This window comes from Capricornis sumatraensis, chromosome 23, assembly GCF_032405125.1.
Source record: "Capricornis sumatraensis isolate serow.1 chromosome 23, serow.2, whole genome shotgun sequence".
In the NCBI taxonomy this organism is placed as follows: Eukaryota; Metazoa; Chordata; class Mammalia; order Artiodactyla; family Bovidae; genus Capricornis; species Capricornis sumatraensis.
In genome coordinates, this window is record NC_091091.1 from 42,290,943 (window position 1) to 42,312,452 (window position 21,510).

The 21,510-nt window shown below is 37.9% G+C and overlaps 1 protein-coding gene across 5 annotated transcripts in view; it reads left to right on the plus strand.

Annotated features, from left to right (window-relative positions):
* PLEKHA1 (pleckstrin homology domain containing A1) overlaps window positions 1–21,510 on the plus strand; it is a 53,734-nt gene that overhangs the window by 10,475 nt on the left and 21,749 nt on the right. For 3 of the 5 annotated variants that reach the window (XM_068961831.1, XM_068961829.1, XM_068961830.1), the window contains exons 2-4: window positions 8,871–9,031; window positions 14,682–14,738; window positions 16,997–17,042. In XM_068961831.1, the coding sequence (XP_068817932.1) occupies window positions 8,891–9,031; window positions 14,682–14,738; window positions 16,997–17,042 (244 nt within the window). In that variant the 5' untranslated portion in view covers window positions 8,871–8,890. The remainder of the gene's footprint in view (window positions 1–8,870; window positions 9,032–14,681; window positions 14,739–16,996; window positions 17,043–21,510) is intronic. The other 2 variants (XM_068961832.1, XM_068961833.1) reach the window with 1 other exon arrangement.

Genomic DNA, 21,510 nt, shown 5'->3' on the forward strand with positions numbered 1-21,510 from the left:
CAGGAAGCAACAGTTAGAACTGGACATGGAACAACAGACTAGTTCCAAATAGGGAAAGGAGTACATCAAGGCTGTATATTGTCACCCTGCTTATTTAACTTATATGCAGAGTACATCACGTGAAATGCCTGGCTGGATGAAGCTCAAGCTGGAATCAAGATTGCTGGGAGAAATATCAATAACCTCAGATATGTAGATGACACCACCCTTAAGGCAGAAAGTGAAGAAGAACTAAAGAGCCTCTTGATGAAAGTGAAAGAGGAGAATGAAAAACCTGGCTTAAAGCTCCACATTCAGAAAATGAAGATCATGGCATTCGATCCCATCACTTCATGGCAAATAGATGGGGAAAGAGTAAAAACAGTGTCAGACTTTATTTTTGGGGGCTCCAAAATGACTGCAGATGGTGATTGCAGCCATGAAATTAAAAGACACTTGCTCCTTGAAAGAAAAGTCATGACCAACCTAGACAGCATATTAAAAAGCAGAGACATTACTTTGCCAACAAAGGTCTGTCTGGTCAAAGCTATGGTTTTTCCAGTAGTCATATATGGATATGAGAGTTGGACCATAAAGAAAGCTGAGCGCTGAAGAATTGATGATTTTGAACTGTGGTATTGGAGAAGACTCTTGAGAGTCCTTTGGACTGCAAGGAGATTGAACCAGTCCATCCTAAAGGAAATCAGTCCTGAATATTCATTGGAAGCACTGATGCTGAAGCTGAAAGTCCAATACTTTGGCCACCTCGTGCGAAGAACTGACTTATTGAAAAGACCCTGATGCTGGGAAAGATTGAAGGAGGGAGGAGAAGGGGACAACAGAGGATGAGATGGTTGAATGGCATCACCGACTCAATGGACATGAGTTTGAGTAAACTCTGGGAGTTGGTGATGGACAGGGAGGCCTGGCGTGCTGCAGTCCACGGGTTCAGAAAGAGTTGGACATGACTGAGGGATTGAGCTGAACTGAACTGAGGTTTGTCATAGCGTTCCATCATACTAATTCAGATGCATTGTGTAGAATTTTTCCTTTTGTGTTGCATTTGTATATTTTTTCTTTTACTGTGAAAATTCAGATTCCTAATAGCAAATAAAAATTGTTTTATTTTATTTTAAATATAATCATAGCATCAATATGTTTGCATTGTCCTATTGTTGAGGTACATGAAGTACTATCATTTAAATAAAAAAGTTACAGAATTACAGTAGCAAGTAGGATTGTCAGTCATAGGAGAAATGCACATTTGATTTTGTTAAATGATGCCAAATTCACCTTGGTAGGGCTGTACCATTCTGCATTCCCACCAGCAATTTAAGAGAGTTCCTATTTTCTCACAGCCTTACTATTATAGCATATTATCAAACTTTTGAATTTTTGCCAGTCTCATAGATGAGAAATGGTATCTCTGTGCAGTATAGATTTTGGGGGGAACTTTTCTTTTTGTAATGAAGAGCTGTGAATATCCACAGAAGTAGACAGAATGGTATAACAATAGTACCCAGCATTTAGCCTCAACAGATATCAACCTGGGCCATCCCTGCTTTATCCTTCCCTCCTTCCAGATTATTCAGGTAACACTTTGTGTGAATAAATATCTTTAGATTATAAGGATCCATTTTCTTAGTAATATAACCACAATATCATTGCACTGGAAAAAAAAATTAGCTATTTCCTTAATATCTTGAGGCAGTATTCAAATATCCAGTTTCCTTAGATAAACCAGTGTTGTTGTTATTAACAAGATTTAAATAAGGTCCTCCTGTTGTTATTATGTCTTTTCAGGTCTTTTAATCTATAGGCTCTTCCTCCAGTTTCTTTCCCGCTGCTCCTTTGGAATTTATTTCTGAAGAAACCATGTTGTTTGTCCTGAGAAACTTCCAAGAGTGTGAATTTTTTCTATTTGAATCTGTGATATAGTTGAACATGTTCTTTTCTCTGTCTTCTCTGTTTCCTGTAAATTGGTAGTTAGATCTTGATTTGGGTATTTTTACACTTTTTTCCCCACATAAATGATAGATGGTATAAATTCCACAAGGAGGCACATGAAGTCTGTTGCCTTTTTTTGTGATGTCAGTAGCAATGTCTGCTATATCTCTGTATGTTATTTTGGGGTTTTGTTATATGAGTGAAGTTGAGCATCTCTTCATATATTTAAGGGTCATTTTTATGTTTTTTGTTGTGGAATATCTGTTCATGTCTTAACTGATTTCTTTATTGAAGTTTTGATATATTTCCCTTGACATTGTTTGCAAGCTAACTTTTAGGGAGATTAGCCTTTTGTCATGTAAGGTGCAAGTATTTTCCACTGGTTTTGACTTACTATCAGGACTTGCCACACAGAATATTTTTTAAAAAATTATTTGTAGTCACATTTATCAGTGAATTTTTTGTTCTGGATTTACAAAAGATTTTGGAGTTAAAGGACATAAACTAAACTTTAAAAGTTAACAATTGATGAGTTTTGACCATATTGTTGCATGCATTACAAGTTCCTTTATATTGTATAGTGCTATTCCATACTATAAATATACTATGTTTTCAAAATCTATTCACCTTTTGATGGACATTTGTGTTGTTTCTGGTTTGGAGCTGTTATGAATAAAGTGGCTATGAATATTTATGAATTACTCTTTGCGTGAATATACTTTCATTTCTCTTGAGTAAATACTTAGGAATAGAATGGCTGGGTTAGGTGTATGTTTGGTTTTATTGCCAGAACTTTTCCCACAGTGCTTGTACCATTTTACATTCTCATCAGCAATACATAAATTCTGGATGCACAACACCTTTGACAATATTTGATGGTGTCAGTCTGTTTTAATTTTAGCCATTCTGGGTGAGTGTATATGTTTCAAGAACATATCACCATTATTGAGGTATAATTCTACATACAGTGAATTTTACCCATTTTATTGTACAGTTCTATAAGTTTTGATGGATGCATGTAATTGTTTAGGCTGTACCACAGTCTAGATATGCAACATCTGTGTTGCCAAAAAATTTTTTCTCTAGTGTTCTTTTGTAGTCACGCCTATCCCAAGCCCTAGCAACTGTTGTCTGCTTTATGTCACTGTAGGTTTTTTTTTTTTCTTTTGTATGCAGTACAGCTCACTCTGTGTGGTGTGTGAGCCTGCTATTTTTGATAAATGCATGGTTGTGTGTCCTATCACAGTCATGATCAGAACAGTTTTGTCACTCCATAAATTACCCTTTGAAGTAAGCCACTGTCGCTGATCTGTTCTCTGTCCCTATAGCCTTGTGGTCTGACTTCTCTCACTTAGCAAAATGCATCTGGCATTTACACACATTGTATATATCTCTACTTTGTTCCTTTATTTTGCTAGGTAGTATTCCACTGTATTGGATATAACACAGTGTCTTCATTTACCAGTTAAAGAACATTTGGATTGTTTCTGCTTTTTGCCAATTATGAATAATGTCATTTTAGACATTTGCATATAGATGGGCTTTCCTGGTGGCTCAGCTGGTAAAGAATCTGCCTGCAGTGCAGGAGACTGGGTTCCATCCCTGGGTCGGGAAGATCCCCTGGAGAAGGAGAAGGAGAAGGCTACCCACTCCAGTATTCTGGCCTGGAGAATCCCATGGACAGTCCATGGGGTCTCAAAGAGTTGGACACAACTGAGCGACTTTCACTTTCACTTCACTTTGTGTAAACGTAAGATTGCGATTCACTGGGATAAATACCTAGGAGTGGGATTGCTGGGTCGTATTGTTAAGGGTAGGTATAACTTTCTAAGAAACTGCCAAAGTGTCTTCCCAAGTTGCTTTGCCATTTTGCATTCCCTTCAATAATAGAGAGTGTTCATTTGCTTAACATTCTTGACAGCATTAGGTATTGTCAGGGTTTTCTTTGTTTTTGTTTTAGCCATTTTAGTAGGTGTGCAGTGGTATCTCACAGGTTTTATTTGTAACATCTTCTTGACTAATGATGATGAGCATCTTTATATGCTTATTTATTATTTGTATGTCTTTTCCCTTTTTATTATTTTAAAAAAACCATTGTCTTTTTTGTTGACTTGTCCAGATTTTTTTTTGCCTATTTTCCAGTTTTTTTGTTTGTCTTATTGTAATAGTTCCTTGCCTATTTTTGGATATGTGTTATGTGATAGATATATGTGTACTGAATATTTTCTCATGTTCTGCAGCTCTTCATTTGACTTCTTACTGATGTCTTTCAAAGAGCAGCTTTTAATTTTTATTAAGTCCATTATATTAACCATGTCTATGGTTTAGGCTCTTCGTGTCTTACCTAAGAAATCTTTATCTAACCCTAAGGTCATGAAAACTTTCATTCATATATGTATATGTTCATGTATGTGTGTGCACGCTCAGTCGTGTCCGAGTCTGTGCGACCCCACAGACTGTAGCCGTCTCCTGTCCTTGGGATTTTCCCGGCAAGGATACTAGAGTGTGTTGCCGTTTCCTCCTCCAGGGGATCTGCCCAACTCAGGGATCCAACCCACATCTCCTGAATCTCCTGCATTGACAGGTGGATTCTTTACCACTGACCTACCTGGGAATCCCATATAGTCATAAAATATATATCGGTATATATTTTATATATGTGTATATATAAATGTGTTAGAATTTTAATTGTATATTAGGTTTCCAATCCATTTCAAGTTAATTTTTTTCCACATGACTCACTGATTATTCCACCATCATTTTTTGAAGATGTTTGGAATTGCATTGACATCTGTTGAAAATCTGTTGACAGTATATATAGGAGTCTGTTTCTGGATGCTATTCTGTTCCCTGTATTTATTGTTTTCTTTTTACCAATCCTACACTTTCTCTATTGCTGTAGCTCTATGGTTAGTCTTGAAATGAAGTAGTACAAGTCTGTTCTTTGAAAAATAGATTTAGCTTTTCTAGGTCTTTGCATTTCAACATACAGAATAGAATCACCTCATCAGTTTTTATAAAATATGTTGGAATTTGACTGAAAGTATTGATAGCTCATTCCTTTCTGTGTCTGGATAATACTCCATTGTATGTATTATACATGTTGATGGACATGGGTTGTTTACACTTTTTGGCTCTTGTGGTTAGTATTGCCGTCAGTGTTCATGTATAAGTGAGTATAAGTTGAGTATAAGTGTAAGCATAAGTTCATGTATAAGTGTTTTAATTCTTTTGGATATATACCTGGGAGTGGAGATGCTGAGTCACATGGTAATTCTGTGTTTAACTTTTGAAGACTCACCAAACTGTTTTATGCAGCTGTTGTGCCATTTACATTCCCACCAGCAATGTAGGAGAGTTCCAGTTTCTCTACTTCCTTGCCGATACTTATTGTTTTCCTCTCTTAATTATATCCATTCTAGTGGGTGTGAAGTGGTAGCTCATTGTGCTTTTGATTTACGTTTCCCTAGTGACAGATAATTCGAGCATCTTTTTGTGTTCTGGTTGGCCATTTGCTTCTCTTCTTTGAGAGGAATGTCTTTTTAAGTCCTTTGTCCATTTTTAAACTGGATTTGTACTTTTGTTTTTGAGTTTAGGAGTTATTTTGGTATATTCTGGATATTAGACTGTGACTTCAAATATTTCCTCCCATTCTATAGGGTTTTGTTTCATTTTCCTGATGTCCTTTGATGCAAAAAATTTTTTAATTTTTGTGAAGTCCAGTTTGTCTTATTTTTTCTTTTGTTGCTTGTGCTTTCAGTGTCATACATAAGAATTCATTGCCAAATCCAAGGTCACGGATTTTCTTCTGTTTTCCTAAAGTTTTGTAGTTTTAGCTGTTATATTTTGATTAATTCATTTTGAGTTATTTTTTGTATATGGTGTAAGATGTGAAAGTGAAAGTTGCTCAGTCATATCCGACTCTCGGTGACCCCATGGACTGTACAGTTCATGGAATTCTCCAGGCCAGAATACTGAAGTGGGTAACCTTTCCCTTCTCCAGGGGATCTTCCCAATCCAGGGATCAAACACAGGTCTCCCTCATTGCAGGTGGATTCTTTCCCAGCTGAGCCACAAGGGAAGCCCAAGAATACTGGAGTAGGTAGCCTATCCCTTTCTCCAGTGGATCTTCCCAACCCAGGAATTGAACTGGGGTCTCTTGCATTGCAGGCAGATTCTTTTTTCTTTTTTAATTAATTTATTTTAATTGGAGGCTAATTACTTTAAAAAGCCTCTTGATGAAAGTGAAAGAGGAGAGTGAAAAACCTGGCTTAAAGCTCAACATTCAGAAAACGAAGATCATGGCATCTGGTCCCATCACTTCATGGGAAATAGATGGGGAAACAGTGGAAACAGTGTCAGACTTTATTTTTTTGGGCTCCAAAATCACTGCAGATGGTGATTGCAGCCACGAAATTAAAAGACGCTTACTCCTTGGAAGGAAAGTTATGACCAACCTAGATAGTATATTGAAAAGCAGAGATATTACTGTGCCAACAAAGGTCTGTCTAGTCAAGGCTATGGTTTTTCCAGTGGTCATGTATGGATGTGAGAGTTGGACTGTGAAGAAAGCTGAGCACCTAAAAATTGATGCTTTTGAACTGTGGTGTTGGAGAAGACTCTTGAGAGTCCCTTGGACTGCAAGGAGATCCAACCAGTCCATTCTGAAGGAGATCAGCCCCGGGATTTGGAAGGAATGATGCTAAAGCTGAAACTCCAATACTTTGGCCACCTCATGTGAAGAGGTGACTCATTGGAAAAGACTCTGATGCTGGGAGGGATTGGGGGCAGGAGGAGAAGGGGATGACAGAGGATGAGATGGCTGGATGGCATCATCGACTCGATGGACATGAGTTTGAGTAAACTCCGAGAGTTGGTGATGGACAGGGAGGCCTGGCATGCTGCAGTTCATGGGGTCACAAAGAGTTGGACATGACTGACTGACTGAACTGAACTGAATTACTTTACAATATTGTGGTGGTTTTGGCCATCCATTGACACGAATCAGCCACAGGTGGACAAGTGTCCACCATCTGCAGGCAGATTCTTTATCAACTGAGCTCTCAGGGAAGCCCTATAAGATAGGGGTCCAGTTTTCTTCTAAAGCATATGAATGGGGCTTCCTTGGTGGCTCAGGTGGTAAAGAATCTACCTGCAATGCAGGAGACCTGGCTTCAATCCCTGGCTTGGGAAGATCCCCTGGAGGAGGGCATAGCAATGCTCTCCAGTATTCTTGTCTGGAGACAAAGGAGTTACAAAGAGTCTGACATGACAGAGAGTAAAAAATATAACAGTTTCATATGAATAGCCAGTTGTCCCAGCCCTGTTTGTTAAAGAGGCTTTTCTTTCCCATTGAATGGTATTGACACCCTTGTTGAAAATCAGCCACAGATGTATGGGTTTGTCTCTGGACTCTTAATTCTGTTCCTTTGGCCTGTGTCTTTCTTCATAGCAGTATACCACACAAGTTGATAGTTTTTACCTGTCAATATGTGTTAGCACAGTGTATTAATTTTTCAAGTTTTGGTTACGTTTTAGAAGTTTTTAAAAACTTTGGGTAGGTTTATTAAAAAATCATCTCCAAGTATCAGATTTATGGTAATACATGTATACAAACTTAATGGATAGTTTTGTTTAAAAAATTTTGGTGTGTTTCACCATTTCTCTAGCTGCATACAGATAAGTGATTTAGATAGGCAGTGTATCAGGGCATATTCTAACTGAATTTTCACCATGAGTTTAATGAAGAACTAGTTACATAAATAATTCAATCTGTCACAAGATGTTGACACTGGCTCTAGAAGGACCAGAGTAAGAACAATCTAGAGATTTGGATCGCATCAGGAGGGAATCACATATCTATAGTTCTAGGGAAAAATGGATGGAAACACTTCCTTTTACCCAAGTTATGGTTTTTAACTTTAATCAACACAACAAAAATTTCAGTCCTTCAGAATCAAAATATGATATGCCTCTGAAGTTCCTTTTCATCTGTAACTTCTCTCTCCTCTCTTTTTCCTATAATATTTATTTGCTGAATAAAATGGACTTTTGGTCCTAATGTTTCCCACTTTTGCTGATTGAATAACTGGTGCAGTTTGATATGTTCCTCTGTGGTCTTTATTTTCTATGCATTATGAGTTGACCCTACAGAAATCTAAAGACTTGATCAGACTGAGATAAAACTTTGTTATATGCACTTCATTGCTGATGTTGTGTCTTCTGTTAGGAGACACATAATACTTGCTTTACTGGTGACTCAGACAGTAAAGAATCCACCTCCAATGCGGCAGACCTGTATTTGATCCCTGGGTTGGGAAGAACCCCTGGAGGAGGGCATGGCAACCCACTCCAGTATTTTTGCCTGGAGAATCCCCATGGACAAGGAGCCTGGTGGGCTACAGTCCATGGTATTGCAAAAATTCAGACATGACTGAGTTACTAAGCAGAGAATACCTGCTTATCTCTCTTTTTATCATGTTAGCTTACTTTATTTTGATTCATTTTGGTTTAATAATTCTAAGGGTTTTAGATGGGAAGATTAAGATATAAACTCTAGAGTCCAAGAATCTTGGTTCATGTTTTGTTTCATTACCTACTAGTTCACAGATTTTGGAAAGTCACTTCCCCTACTCAGTGTTAAATTTCTTATCTGTTAACATGAAGAGGGGATGATGGTGCCTACTCATGGGGAAAAAAGTAAGTAAATTATTCAGCTGAGATGAATAGCTCTCTTTTGTCCCCATCAGTGTACAGTTGCATATAGTAACCACTCACAGTAAACTTAATTTCAGGTGATTTTTGCCCTTGCTTTTATGTATTCACATTAATCAGCTCCCAACTAATGTTGGAAAGTAGACTCTTTGTTGAATTAACTGTACCATAGCATATTTTGTGCTTAAAGTCCACTGAGAAGTACTTACTGCTAATTTTTTTTTTTACAGTGTAATGTTCAAGCCCAGAAATGCCTTATGTGGATCGTCAGAATCGCATTTGTGGTTTTCTAGACATTGAAGAAAATGAAAACAGTGGGAAGTTTCTTCGGAGGTACTTCATACTGGATACTAGAGAAGATAGTTTTGTGTGGTACATGGATAATCCACAGGTTTGTAAAATCCAAAAGATTCCCACTTCAACAGCATATGGATTTTAATTATTAATTATTAAAGTATTTGATATACTATTCAGGTGTTAGGATTTGTCTTCCTAAACAACATATGTTTAAATTTATTTCTACTGACTACTTATTTCTACTATTCTCCTTGCCCTTCCCCCCCAAATCCTACTGTGTTAAAGTTCAGAAGATGAAGCTCAGTTTATTTGATAAAAATTTAGGCATTTGTTTGTTTTTCCTTCCTTGGGAGAAACAACTCTAACTCTGGTAGAAAGTTTTTGGATTATTTAGATTTAAGATACTGTCTCTAAGATAGACTACTGCTGCTCTGCTAAGTTGCTTCAGTCGTGTCTGACTCTGTGCGACCCCATAGATGGCAGCCTAGCAGGCTCCCCCGTCCCTGGGATTCTCCAGGCAAGAACCCTGGAGTGGGTTGCCATTTCCTTCTCCAATGCATGAAAGTGAAAAGTGAAAGTGAAGTCGCTTAGTCCCACTCTTCGCAACCCCATGGACTGCACCCTACCAGGCTCCTCCGCCCATGGAATTTTCCAGGCAAGAGTACTATCTTCTGGTAAATAAGCTGCTTAACCAAGTTGACACTCTTGCACTTGTGTAGTCCTTTCATCTCTTAGTGTCAGATTTGAGTGACAGCCATTAGTGAATTTATGGGTTTTTTTGGTTACCTTTCAAATTATTGGGGGCAGATGTCATCTATTAAAGATTAGAATCCCATTTTTACGATCTGTGAGAGGCCTTGGCCTGGAGATCATCTGTTGAGTAGTTTTAAATTTTCTTTACCCATGAAACTCTTAATTCAAATTGAGATGTATATTGCAAGGAAGTATGTGCAAAGCAAGAGATGAGTCCCTAGCAAACTTCAAAGCTGATCTGATCTAGGGGATGACCTCTACAGGTGAGGAATGAAAAGTTGAGGAGAGCAGGGACTGGTAGGAAGTTCTGTTCTGTTTCACAGAGAAGGAACCAGAACCCCTAACAACGAATGTGGTATTCTTTTTCTCTTCAATATTGATTTTAGATTAGGCAAAATGCATATTGCTAATACATTTATATTTGTTCATATAGAATTTGAGTTGTGGGGAACTATCTTTAATACTTTCAGATAAACCATAATGGAAAAGAATATAAAAATGAATTAATTTTCTTTCATTTTCTTCATTCATGCAGATAATATGTTCATTTTCTGCACACATGTGTATATATATGTGTATATATATGCAGCAGAAATTAACACAGCATTGTAGATCAACTACACTTCAGTAAAAAAAATCAAAGAAAAAAAAGAGAGTAGGATAAATACTTGATAATTGAAGAAGTAGTAAGTTGATAGTACCCTGACAGGCCACAGGGTTCTGAGTAATCCCAGCAGAACTTTGTGAAAAGCAAGTCCAGTCTGGAAGCAAACATCCCCTCATCATCTCTTCTAATGGGGACAGACCAAGGAGAGATGGTGAATTGGAGCTTGACAGTGATAGGTTTTTTAAAAAAATTCTCTTATATGAAAGGTAATAAGGTGATAATCAAGGCCTCTAGGAGTTTATAATGTACACAAGCTCACACAATGTAACTGAAAGTTTATCATCAGCCATTATTTTAGAAAATATAATGTCATATATGTTGGGTTTGAAGTTTATCCATTTATCATTTACTATACCAGATATTACTGACAACTTCTACTGATAATTATAAGAAATTGTAAACTTCAAACTAATTTTTTTGAGTTGTAAGAGATCGTAATCCTTAGGATTAATTCAGTCTCCTCCTTAATGCAAGAGACCCATTTATCCCTGATGTTCACTATGTTGTCTGAACTACGCATTACTAAAAGGCATTTACCATATTTGAGACAGCTTTAATTATTGTTCTGTATGCCCGATCTAGTTCTTTGTATCTCCTATTCATTGATGTACTTTTACCCTCTGATTCTCTATACATTGGGTGCTATATCCACATGCAGCCTTTCAAATTTGGGAGGATTATTTGTATTTTAATTCAGTTTACATTATTTGGTTGCTGACCTTGTATGAGGCTTTTTTTGCTAGAAACTGTGTCTTCTCTACCCTTGTCCTTATTGAACTCATTGATACCCTGTGTTACTCCCTTATCTCTGAGTGTGACCAACTTCCTTGGGTGATAGTAACCTGTCTGAGCAGCCACGTGATTAATACCTTTATTTACTTGACCAGAGTCACTGGGAGAAGGAGCAAGTCAGCAGAAATCCAAAGTTCATGTTTACCTTGTTTTTTTTCCTTTTTTAAAAAAACATGAATCCATTTCCTCCTTTTTATTGCCCATCTCTTAATCTGCAGCACAATCCCACTCCACGTTTCCAAGGTGGGGAGTAACTTGGCCCCTCTTGACTCCCTTTGATTACAGTTTACTAGATTCCAGTTTCTGATTTTCCTCCCCACACAAGCCATCGCTCAGTTCTACCTATGAGCTTCCCTTGATTTGTCTCTTTCCTAAGATCTGGTTGACTCTTGTATAGTTTCTCCTGAATGTTTTTTACAACTGCTTGATTGTTTCTTTGTCTTTATATAATAGGTTCTTCTTAGAATTTCTGCTTTTGTCAGTACTTTCCACTTAAACAGAACTAAAGGAAAAGAACAAAATAGACTATGTGTATTACACCAAAGGAACCATAAACTTGGATTTCAGAGGAAAGTTGTGATTGTAGCTAGCAGAGGGAGTGAAAGTCTTCCCAGAAGTGGTAGTAACATTTGAAATTGACTCGGAAGAAAGAGTATGATTTTGGCCAGGATGTGAAGAAATGGGTATTCAGTGCTCACCCAATAGCGTGGGGCAGGAAATCAAAGTAAGGAACCCTGTGGCGTACCTGGAAAACAGTTGGCTTTGGCTGTAGCAGGGAGGATATATGTTAAAGTGTATACTTAGCTAGATCTTTTTCACATGAACTCTTTTTTTTAAAACCAGATTTCTGTGGTGTAATTAATTAGCCCATGTTTTTTTGAATGGAGTGCAGAATTTTAAATCGTTTTATTCAGTTTGTTCTTAATAATTTTATCTCTTCATTCCAACTAATAAGAATCTTTTACAGTCTGCGTTCTATCATCCAATGTATTAGCCTTCAATACCAGCTTTGTGTCACTTTAAAATGTATTAAGACATACCTCTTCATGAAAACTTTAGTAAAATGTCTTGCTAAGGTTATGGTGGTTGAACCACATGAGATTGCCATTGTACTACCATTTTGATCTAGTAAGAAAAAATGGCGATTTCATATGATTCAACCTGGTTGCATATGTTACATGCTGTAACACTGTTTTACTGATTTTAATAGCCTGTCCTTAGGGAGCCATTGTTCCTCTGATCACTGCTTTCTTTACATTAACCATTGGTTTAAAAATCCGTTCTAGAGTATTACTAGAGAATCAGTTTTGGGCTTTCTGTGTTTTGCTGGTGGTGTGAGAAATGGTGGAGAATTAATTAAGTAGCTTTATTAGAAAGTGAATTTGAAAAAACCTGAAAGAGGATTTTTGCAAAATGAGTAGAGGAACTCATAAGAATAAATAGTTTGTTTCTCTTTTTATCTTAAATGTCATACTAGTTTATTATTTCTTATTCATTGTCAAGTGACAGATTTGAAACCCACTTCTTTTTTGATTGAAATTGGCAGCAATCATACCACTTTGTAGAAACCAGATATTTTGAATATCCTTTATCTGCCAGGTACTTATATTTCATTGTACCGTGTCACTATCTATGACCCTTTATGTCATACAGTCAGGGCATAGTTGCTCATTTCATTTTCTCACCCATGGGATTAGAGCTATATTCAGCTAGTTCAAATGATAGAATTATGGAGGACTTAAAAGAAAAATAATGATTTCAAATTGTGGAATAGCAGTATTTGGGAAAAAAAACTCTTTGATAGTGGTTAGAAGAGCTTGAAGACATTTTAACATTTCATTTCCTTATCCAAATTGAAAAGAAAAAACCCTTTAAACATAAAACATTTTGTATAAGGACAACCATTTAAAGATACACATTAAAAGTTATAATTTTATGTACATATTTATGATATAAATTTAGAAGTTTATATCAATATATAGTCTGGAGTTTAAAGCAAAACATAACGCAGTTTTACTCTGCATAGAAGTGACAGTTTTGAAAAGACTTGTCCCTGTAAACAATAATCAGTTTGTGTTTGAGAATCCGTCTTTTAGATGTCTAGGCTTCCATATCATTAACTGTTTCCACTAAGCTTACAGAGGTTTAAGACAGGTACCTCCTAATCATTCATGAGAATAAACCCATAGATTTTTTTTCTTTGATGTACATTATTATAAAGGAAGTTAAAAATTGAGCCTTAATCTATAGTGGAGGAAGCTTTCAAAATCAGGATTGTTTTACTTTTACTTTTGAAATCATCTATCAGTCTTTATGTTTATTACTTTTTCACAGATTTTTCTATCTGATTTTCCCATCTCCATCTTCCCCGATTATTATAGTCCAGCACATGTTAATTAAAGCACAGTTTTGGTTACAGAACTGCTTACAAGCCTTTAATGGCTTCAATTTTATATACATACATACATATATATATATATATATATTTTTTTTTTTTTTTTTTTTGGCTGCTTGCAGGATCCTAGTTCCCTGACCAGGGATTGATACCCAGCTACCACACTGAAAGGACTGAGACCTAAATAAACACTGCATGGCTAGGGAATTCCCTCCAAGTCTTAACAGTATAAATTCCTTGCTACTTTGTTTCTTATTTAGGTCCTCTATGATTAGGTTGTTAGTTTAAGTTCCTAAACCAGTTTCCTACTTCAACCCTGTGTGATCCCATTTTCCAGCTCAGCTGTCTCTTTCCCGTTTCAGTACAGAACATCCTCATCCCCTCGGTGAAGCTCATCTGTTTCTCTGTCCGGAATATTTGCTCTCCTGTTCTTTGTGTTTCGAACTTTTTCTTTATAAAGTCCAGCTTCAATGCTTTTCATTCTTCCACTGAGTCTTTTCTGATAGCCTCAGCCAGAAATGATTCTCCTTCTTTTAAGACACATACCATATCCCAAACTTGAGAAGGGAAGAAAAATTACATTTTCTATGAATGTGCCAATATATACATTCCCTGTTTTAAAAGTGTCAATAATTTTCTTGAAAAATGGTATCAATGTAGATTAGTAATGGTGTAATAAATACTAACATAATTTAAATCGGGGAAAATCCAGTCTTTTTAAAGCGATATATGTGATTTAATAATTTTTATAAAACAAAGTAATATATGTACTCTTTTGAAATTTCTTACCTTTGTATTTGTTTTATGTCTAAATATTTTTTCCCCATTGCTTTCTGAAACAAAATCTGCTCTTGTTTATGGTTTGTTAAACTCATGAAAAAAGTTTAGATATAATGATAACAAAATAGCCTTTAGCTATAACAGAATGTGTTGTGGTGGAACAGAAAGAGTTCAGTGTTGTTATCCGTGTTGTCCACTTGATTTCAAACCTAGTAAATACTTGAACTGAAAAGTTAATTTGTAAAGTGTGACATCTAAACATCTGATTTCTTAACTTTTTTTTTAGTGTGTATAGGACATTTTATGTGAAAAAAATTTGTAATGTTGGATATTAATTATATGTTAATTTGTTTATAGAACCTACCTTCTGGATCATCACGTGTTGGCGCCATTAAACTTACCTACATTTCAAAGGTAGTCTCTCTGTATTGTCTTACATGCATGCTTGAATGAGGATCCCTTAGAATGAGAGTATGAGTAAAAGGAGCCGACTCCTTTCTTTGTCATTTAAGATGATGTTGTGGTTCATATCACATTGAAAACAGTACCTGATTACTATGTTTAGGAAGTTCTTTGGTAAAATTAGGAAATTTTATCAAATTTAGAAAGAATACAGAGTTAAATGATAGAATGTAGCAAATTGGGAAGTTAACATTAGCTTTTATGCTTAGGCATATGGATGTCAGAAGTGGAAACTGATCTGTTAACAGGTTCTGTCTTTGGGAAATCTGGTGAAGATTTTTCTAAATCTGTGTTTATTTAAACTAATTTTTAATCTCACTACCTTTGACTTTGTTTCTTTATGTCTTAGTCTGAGGAGAATATGAACTATCTTCATGATGAAATGTGATTTTTCCCTCATTTGACTTTGTCTCTACTAATTTCTTTTCATGTTTGTTGACTTTTCAGAAATTTTTGCAATACTATTATTTTTCTTTTCAAAAATTTAGTTTTGTATTAGGTAGTTTTTCCCCTCTTATTATCTTTTATTAGTGTTTTGGGAACTGAGATAGATGCTGAGGAACTATTAATAGTTTTGTTTTACAGAAAGTAATAAGCTTGGTGATGATTTGAGATATGATTAAATAATATGCATATAAATACTATTATGCATATATTGGGATTTATTAGCAAAGGTCTTCATCAGAGGACCAGTTTACAAGTATGCCTCTGTTTAAAAGAAAAAGATATTTTTGATAAATAAAAAGCTTTGTTATCAGTTTCATAATAGAGCTATTCATCCTTATTGACCAAAAAATAAAATAGTCCTTGGTCAACAAAAATTACATATTTAAAGGGAACCATTTTACTTTAAAATTGTTATTATGTAAATTTGCAGAAGACAAATTTTGTTTAAGTATACCTCAAGTGTTCCTATAAATTTAAGACATTTAGTAATACTTCAGGGTGGCTTACAACTTAAATTCTATAGAGACTTTTGTTAGGAAGTGTAGGACTCCATTGTAGAGTAAACTGTAGATGCCCCCCAACACCCCACCCCCTCATCAGTTTACTTGATTGCCTGCAGTATACATATACTGCAGTGTAAACATGCTGCCAGGGATTTTTGACTCTTAGTGAAGTGATGTGGAAAGGCCTATTTTATTGAAATAGGCAGTTAAGGTAGAAATTACCCATATGCCTATATCTTTTCAATTGCCTATTGCCTGGTCTTTTTTAAAAGGGGAGGTCTTTTTAAGGATTAAGATATTAATTCAGTAAAACAGACAGACTGACTGGCCACTGCTTTCCCCTCCTCCATTGCTTCATTTTTTAAATATAACCTTCTCTGTGTAGTGAAGTTTGGTCTCTGCCCCGCAGCGTACTGAAGTTTGAATTGTACACTTGTACTGTGCTTTAGACTTGCCACTTTTCCCTCAGAATTTATCCCTGGAACAAATTTCATTGTGATTCAGTGCTCTGAATTTGTAGTTGGGATCAGTCAGGAAACCTAAACTTAGAATTCCTTCTGAAGGTGTAGAACAGATGCTGCAAGTCCTGACCCTGGGCAGCAGCACGGCCAACAGCCATGCATGGGCTTCCACGTGAGCTCCTTCATCTACAGGGCTAGCAGCAGCCAGGTGCAGCTGGTCATTCACGTTCCAGATGGAACCCTGTGCTGCATGTAGCAAAGGGGGTCCCTTATCCCAGGGTACTTTAATGCGCAAGTGAGGATCCAGTGCCATTGGTTTCATCATTGCAGACTAGTGTCTTCCGGATTTTTGGACTTTATTAAATATACAGTCTGGCCCTTACCCAACCATTTCCTCATGCAGTTAATTTAGAAATATGCAATTTGGGAAGAATTCATGGTTTCTTTGGAGTATTCCTTGAGGGTATTTTAAAAATTACGTGAAACCAAAAATGTTCGTATGTGTGACATAAAACTTAACTGGTTTATTTTCGGTTTCTTCATACTTCCTTTGAAGAAAAAACAATTTTGTTAAAAGAGGGCATGGAAGTATCATTTGTTTTTGTGCATCTTACATTTGGGACCCATGTTCTAAATTTGATTTGTAGTTCTTTTTTCATTTGCCTTGAAGTTTAACTTTAGATCTGTGTGCTAAATGTGTGTGGGTACTGGGAAATTGTACATGTGGAAGTTCACAGTGTTTAAGGTTGATTATAATAGCATATGAAGAAGTGAGTGATTCATTTCTCTCTCTTGTTAGGTTAGCGATGCAACTAAACTAAGGCCAAAGGCTGAGTTCTGTTTTGGTGAGTAGCTGTATTTTATATATTAGTAATTTAAGTTAGACTAATATAATTACATCATAGTGCAAGAGAAAACAGTCGCAGAAGGCCCACGACTTAGTCCTGTGGGTTAATGAATTATTCTAAGTCAGACTGCCTTGAAACTACCATCTGGTGAAGAAGTAAAACTGCTCCCCCACCCCTGAAGCCTCTTCCTGTGTCCCATCCCAGTCACAACCTCCTCCCACTCTGCCCATGTGTAATTATTATCTAGGCATTTATAGTGATCACATCCAGAGAGATTAATTTTATTATTATTTGATGTTCAGTGCTTAAATAATGGAAAGGATTTAGTTTACAGCTTATGGGAAATGAGAAGTTCATAGCTTGGGAGCAAGGTAGTTGAGGGGATTTGATTAAGTGCTCAGTAAACATTTAATGAAGGTCTAGTATGTATGCGCTTTGCTTGGCACCGGGGCTGTGAGAGTGATAAGCAGTTGTTGCTCTTAAGAATCTCCCAGGCCACAATCTCACAGACAGGTACAGTTCATTTCAGCTCACTCACTCAGTCGTGTTCAACTCTTTGTGACCCCACGGACTGCAGCATACCAGGCCTCCCTGTGCATCACCAACTCTTGGAGTTTACTCAAACTCATGTCCATTGAGTGGGTGATGCCATCCAACCATCTTTTCCTCTTTCATCCCTTTCTCCTGCCACCTTTAGTCTTTCCCAGCATCAGGGTCTTTTCCAGTGAGTCAGTTCTTCACATCAGGTGGTCAAAGTATTGGAGTTTCAGCTTCACCATCAGTCCTTTAGGATGGTCTGGTTAGATCTCTGTGCATTCCAAGGGACTCTCAAGAGTCTTTTCCAGGACCACAGTTCCAAAGCATGAGTTCTTCAGCGCTCAGCTTTCTTTATAGTTCAACTCTCACATCCATACATGACTACTGGAAAAACCATAGCCTTGATTAGATGGACCTTTGTTGGCAAAGTAATGTCTCTGCTTTTTAATATGCTGTCTGCTGCTGCTGCTGCTGCTGCTAAGTTGCTTCAGTCGTGTCTGACTCTGTGTAACCCCATAGACGGCAGCCCACCAGGCTCCCCCGTCCCTGGGATTCTCCAGGCAAGAACACTGGAGTGGGTTGCCATTTCCTTCTCCAATGCATGGAAGTGAAAAGTGAAAGTGAAGTCGCTCAGTCGTGTCCGACTCTTAGCGACCCCATGGACTGCAGCCTACCAGGCTCCTGTGTCCATGGGATTTTCCAGGCAAGAGTACTGCAGTGGGTTGCCATTGCCTTCTCCAAATATGTCTAGGTTGGTCATAACTTTTCTTCCAAGGAGCAAGCATCTTTTCATTTCATGGCTGCAGTCATCATCTGCAGTGATTTTGGAGCCCCAAATCAGCTACAGGGCCAGGGAATTATTGCATTTATCACAGGCAGTAGATAAAAGGGTGGCAATCTGTTTAATAGAGTCGCAGAAGAAGAGCTTCAGATCCTTTTTGGGGGATCTTGGGAGTCATGGGAGCCACACTACATGAGCCGCACTACTAACATGATCACCCTTTATCGCTGGGGAGAAACGGTGGGAGGCCCCTGGACAGAGGGATGCAGGGGAGAAGAACATGGTGTATGGGGGGATCTGAACACTGAATGAAGTAGAGAGAGTGGTGAGAGACTGAAAAGTGAAAGGGCAGGAGTTAGGGTGTAATATGTTGACAATTGATTTTTTCGCGTTTTTTGGGAAATGAGAGGTAAGAGATTAGAGAACATCTAGAGAAAAGAGAAGGTGGAGGAAGTTTTTTTGCGTTGATAGAGTTTGATGCAAGGAGATGGGTTAAGTGGTTTTTAAACTACGGTTCCTAACATGAGCCTGAGTTAGGATAATGGCATTGGGGGAAAGAGGAGGAGTGGAGAACATTAGAAGGAAAAGCGCCAGGACTTGGTGACTGGACGTGTGGGAATCGAGGGGAAGACAGAGATGTCAGATAGGGTTGCTTCAAGGAAAGAAATCGAGGATCTAGGAGAGCTGATTTGATAGGGTGAAATATTTAGTATAGGGGGAAATATTTAGTATGGAGTTTGAATGGTGGAGAAACATCCACATGGAAATACTCTGGTGACAGTAATTAGGAACTGGATGGAGCTTGAAGATCAAAAATGGAGAACGTTAGAATCTGTTATCATAGTGGGTATAGTTAAAACTGGGAGAATCTGTATGCCCTCAGTGTGTTAGTGGACATTAGTGAGGAAAGGGACAAAAATTAGCAGGAGTTTCCAGCTGACCTCAGAAGAGACTATTTACATTAAAGTAGAACATATTTGTTAAATATGTTTTTTTTTGCTTGGGAAGGGCAGGTTTCTTCTGTAGGCAGTATGGTAGGGATGGCATTGTGTATGTCCAGTAAGAAAGTGTGATACAAGCAGGATATATATAGTATGAGGATCTTCTGTAATGCTTTTATCACCACTAAGAAGCTATAAAAAGTCATGTATTTTTTACAAATTTATAATTTCTGGTTGCTAAATTGGAAAATGCCTCAGAACCTTGTTGAATGAAAGGCTTCTGGGGTAAGTCACGTGACAGAGAACGTTGTATTTTGGAGTATATCATGCACACACTGTTGACATTTGTTAACGTAAAATCTCAAACATACAGTTTGAAGGGCTAGCAGTATACAGGGAAAGATCTGACATTCAGCTATCGCGGTATTTAGCATGAGGGATTTTCGTTGAAATCAGAGATTAAGATTGGTTATCTCTTGCTCTGCCAGCAGTTTATTAGTCTTCTGTTAGAGGGAGTGTTACTCGGTTGTGTCTAAGTCTTTGCAACCCCACAGACTGTAGCCTGCCAGATACTGGAGTGGGTTGCCATTTCCTTCTCTAGGGGATCTTCCCAACCCTTCCCCATCTCCTGGGTCTCCTGCATTGGCAGGCAGATTCTTTTAACACTGCACCACCTGGGAGGCCCCTATTAGAGGGAGTAAGGATCCATGAAATGTTTACCTTCAGAAAGAAGCACTGACTTCTAAAATGGACCAACAAGTTCCATAAAAATGGCAGCATAAAGACTTTCCTCCCTTTTTGTTCTTCTTGCTCAGTTGCTGTCGTGTCCAACTCTCTGCTACCCCATGGACTGCGGCATGCCAGGCTCCCCTGTCCTTCACGGTTTCCCAGAGTTTGCTCAGATTCATGTCCATTGACTTGGTGGTGCTCTCTATCCATCTCATTCTCTGCTGCTTCCTTCTCCTCCTGCGTTCAGTCTTTCCCAGCATCAGGGTCCTTTCCAATGAGTAAACTCTTTGCATCAGGTGGCCAAAGGATTGGAGCTTCAGTATTCAGCATCAGTCCTTCCAATGACTATTCCTCCCTCTTTTCTTCTCAAATTGCCCCCAAACAGTGAGAACAAGAAACATTCAAACCATATTCCCTGAAACGAGCAGATTTCTATAATTCACAGTGTAAAAAGATGGGAAGTGGATGGAGGAGGAGGAAAGCAGAGTAGAAGAGGCCCCTGGAAACTAGCCATTTCCATATCCTGCCCCCATGCCAGCTCTGGACAGACTAGGTGCTGGATGCTGTCTAGGGAAGCGTCAGAGAGGAGGGACCCAGCACAGGGACTTTGTTTGCATGTCTCTGTAGAAACAGCCTCTGGTCCCTTCCTCCAGCTGGCTCAGGCGGGCGGCCACCCTTCCCCCATCCCAGCAAGGAATGGCATGTGTAGTATCTCCCAAAATAGCATCAGTCAGGCTATGTGCCTGGGGACAGTAGTCCCAGAGAAGAGGGGGGAATGAGGCATGAAACGGAAAACGGGCGGATTAGATAAGTCTGCACACCAAATGCAGCTCTTGCCTGTGTCCAGGCCCAGAGCATCAGGCAGCCAGGTGGAAGTGGGGCAAGAATCTGAACACCCCAGAGAAGACAGCCGTAGGGACTGACAGCTGGCATTTCCACCAGAGGGGCTTGCTGTACAGTGATGCCCACCAATCAGAATCCCTACATAATATTCAAGAGAACTTCCAAAGAGTTTTTGGTATCTTGTTTTTAAGTATGAATGGCCAGCCCAGAATTACATGACATTTGAGAAGAAAAAACTGTCAAATAGGGAAAAGAACATGAGACTATGAAAAACTCAGAAGAACAAGGCAAAGAAAACTAAAAATGAAGCAGGTAGTAGGAGAGAAATAAGAAAATTAAATTAGAGGCTCCCTTCAGAAAACTGATGTGTGACTAATAGAGAAAGAACGGACAGAGAAAGAAAAGAGGGAATAGAGAAAACAGAAGAAAATTGGCAAAGGAATATGATACAATGTCTCATAACTATTTGATTCATTACTGTATTTGAACCATAGCAGTTGATCCTTGGTTGTGAGGTGATTTTTATTTAGAATCAAGCTAATGTTTGTGCTTCAGGTTTTATCCATTTGGTACATTCACTCTGATGGTAAAGATTCGAACTGAAATAAGGGAAGTACTTAAGTGAAAAGCTGAT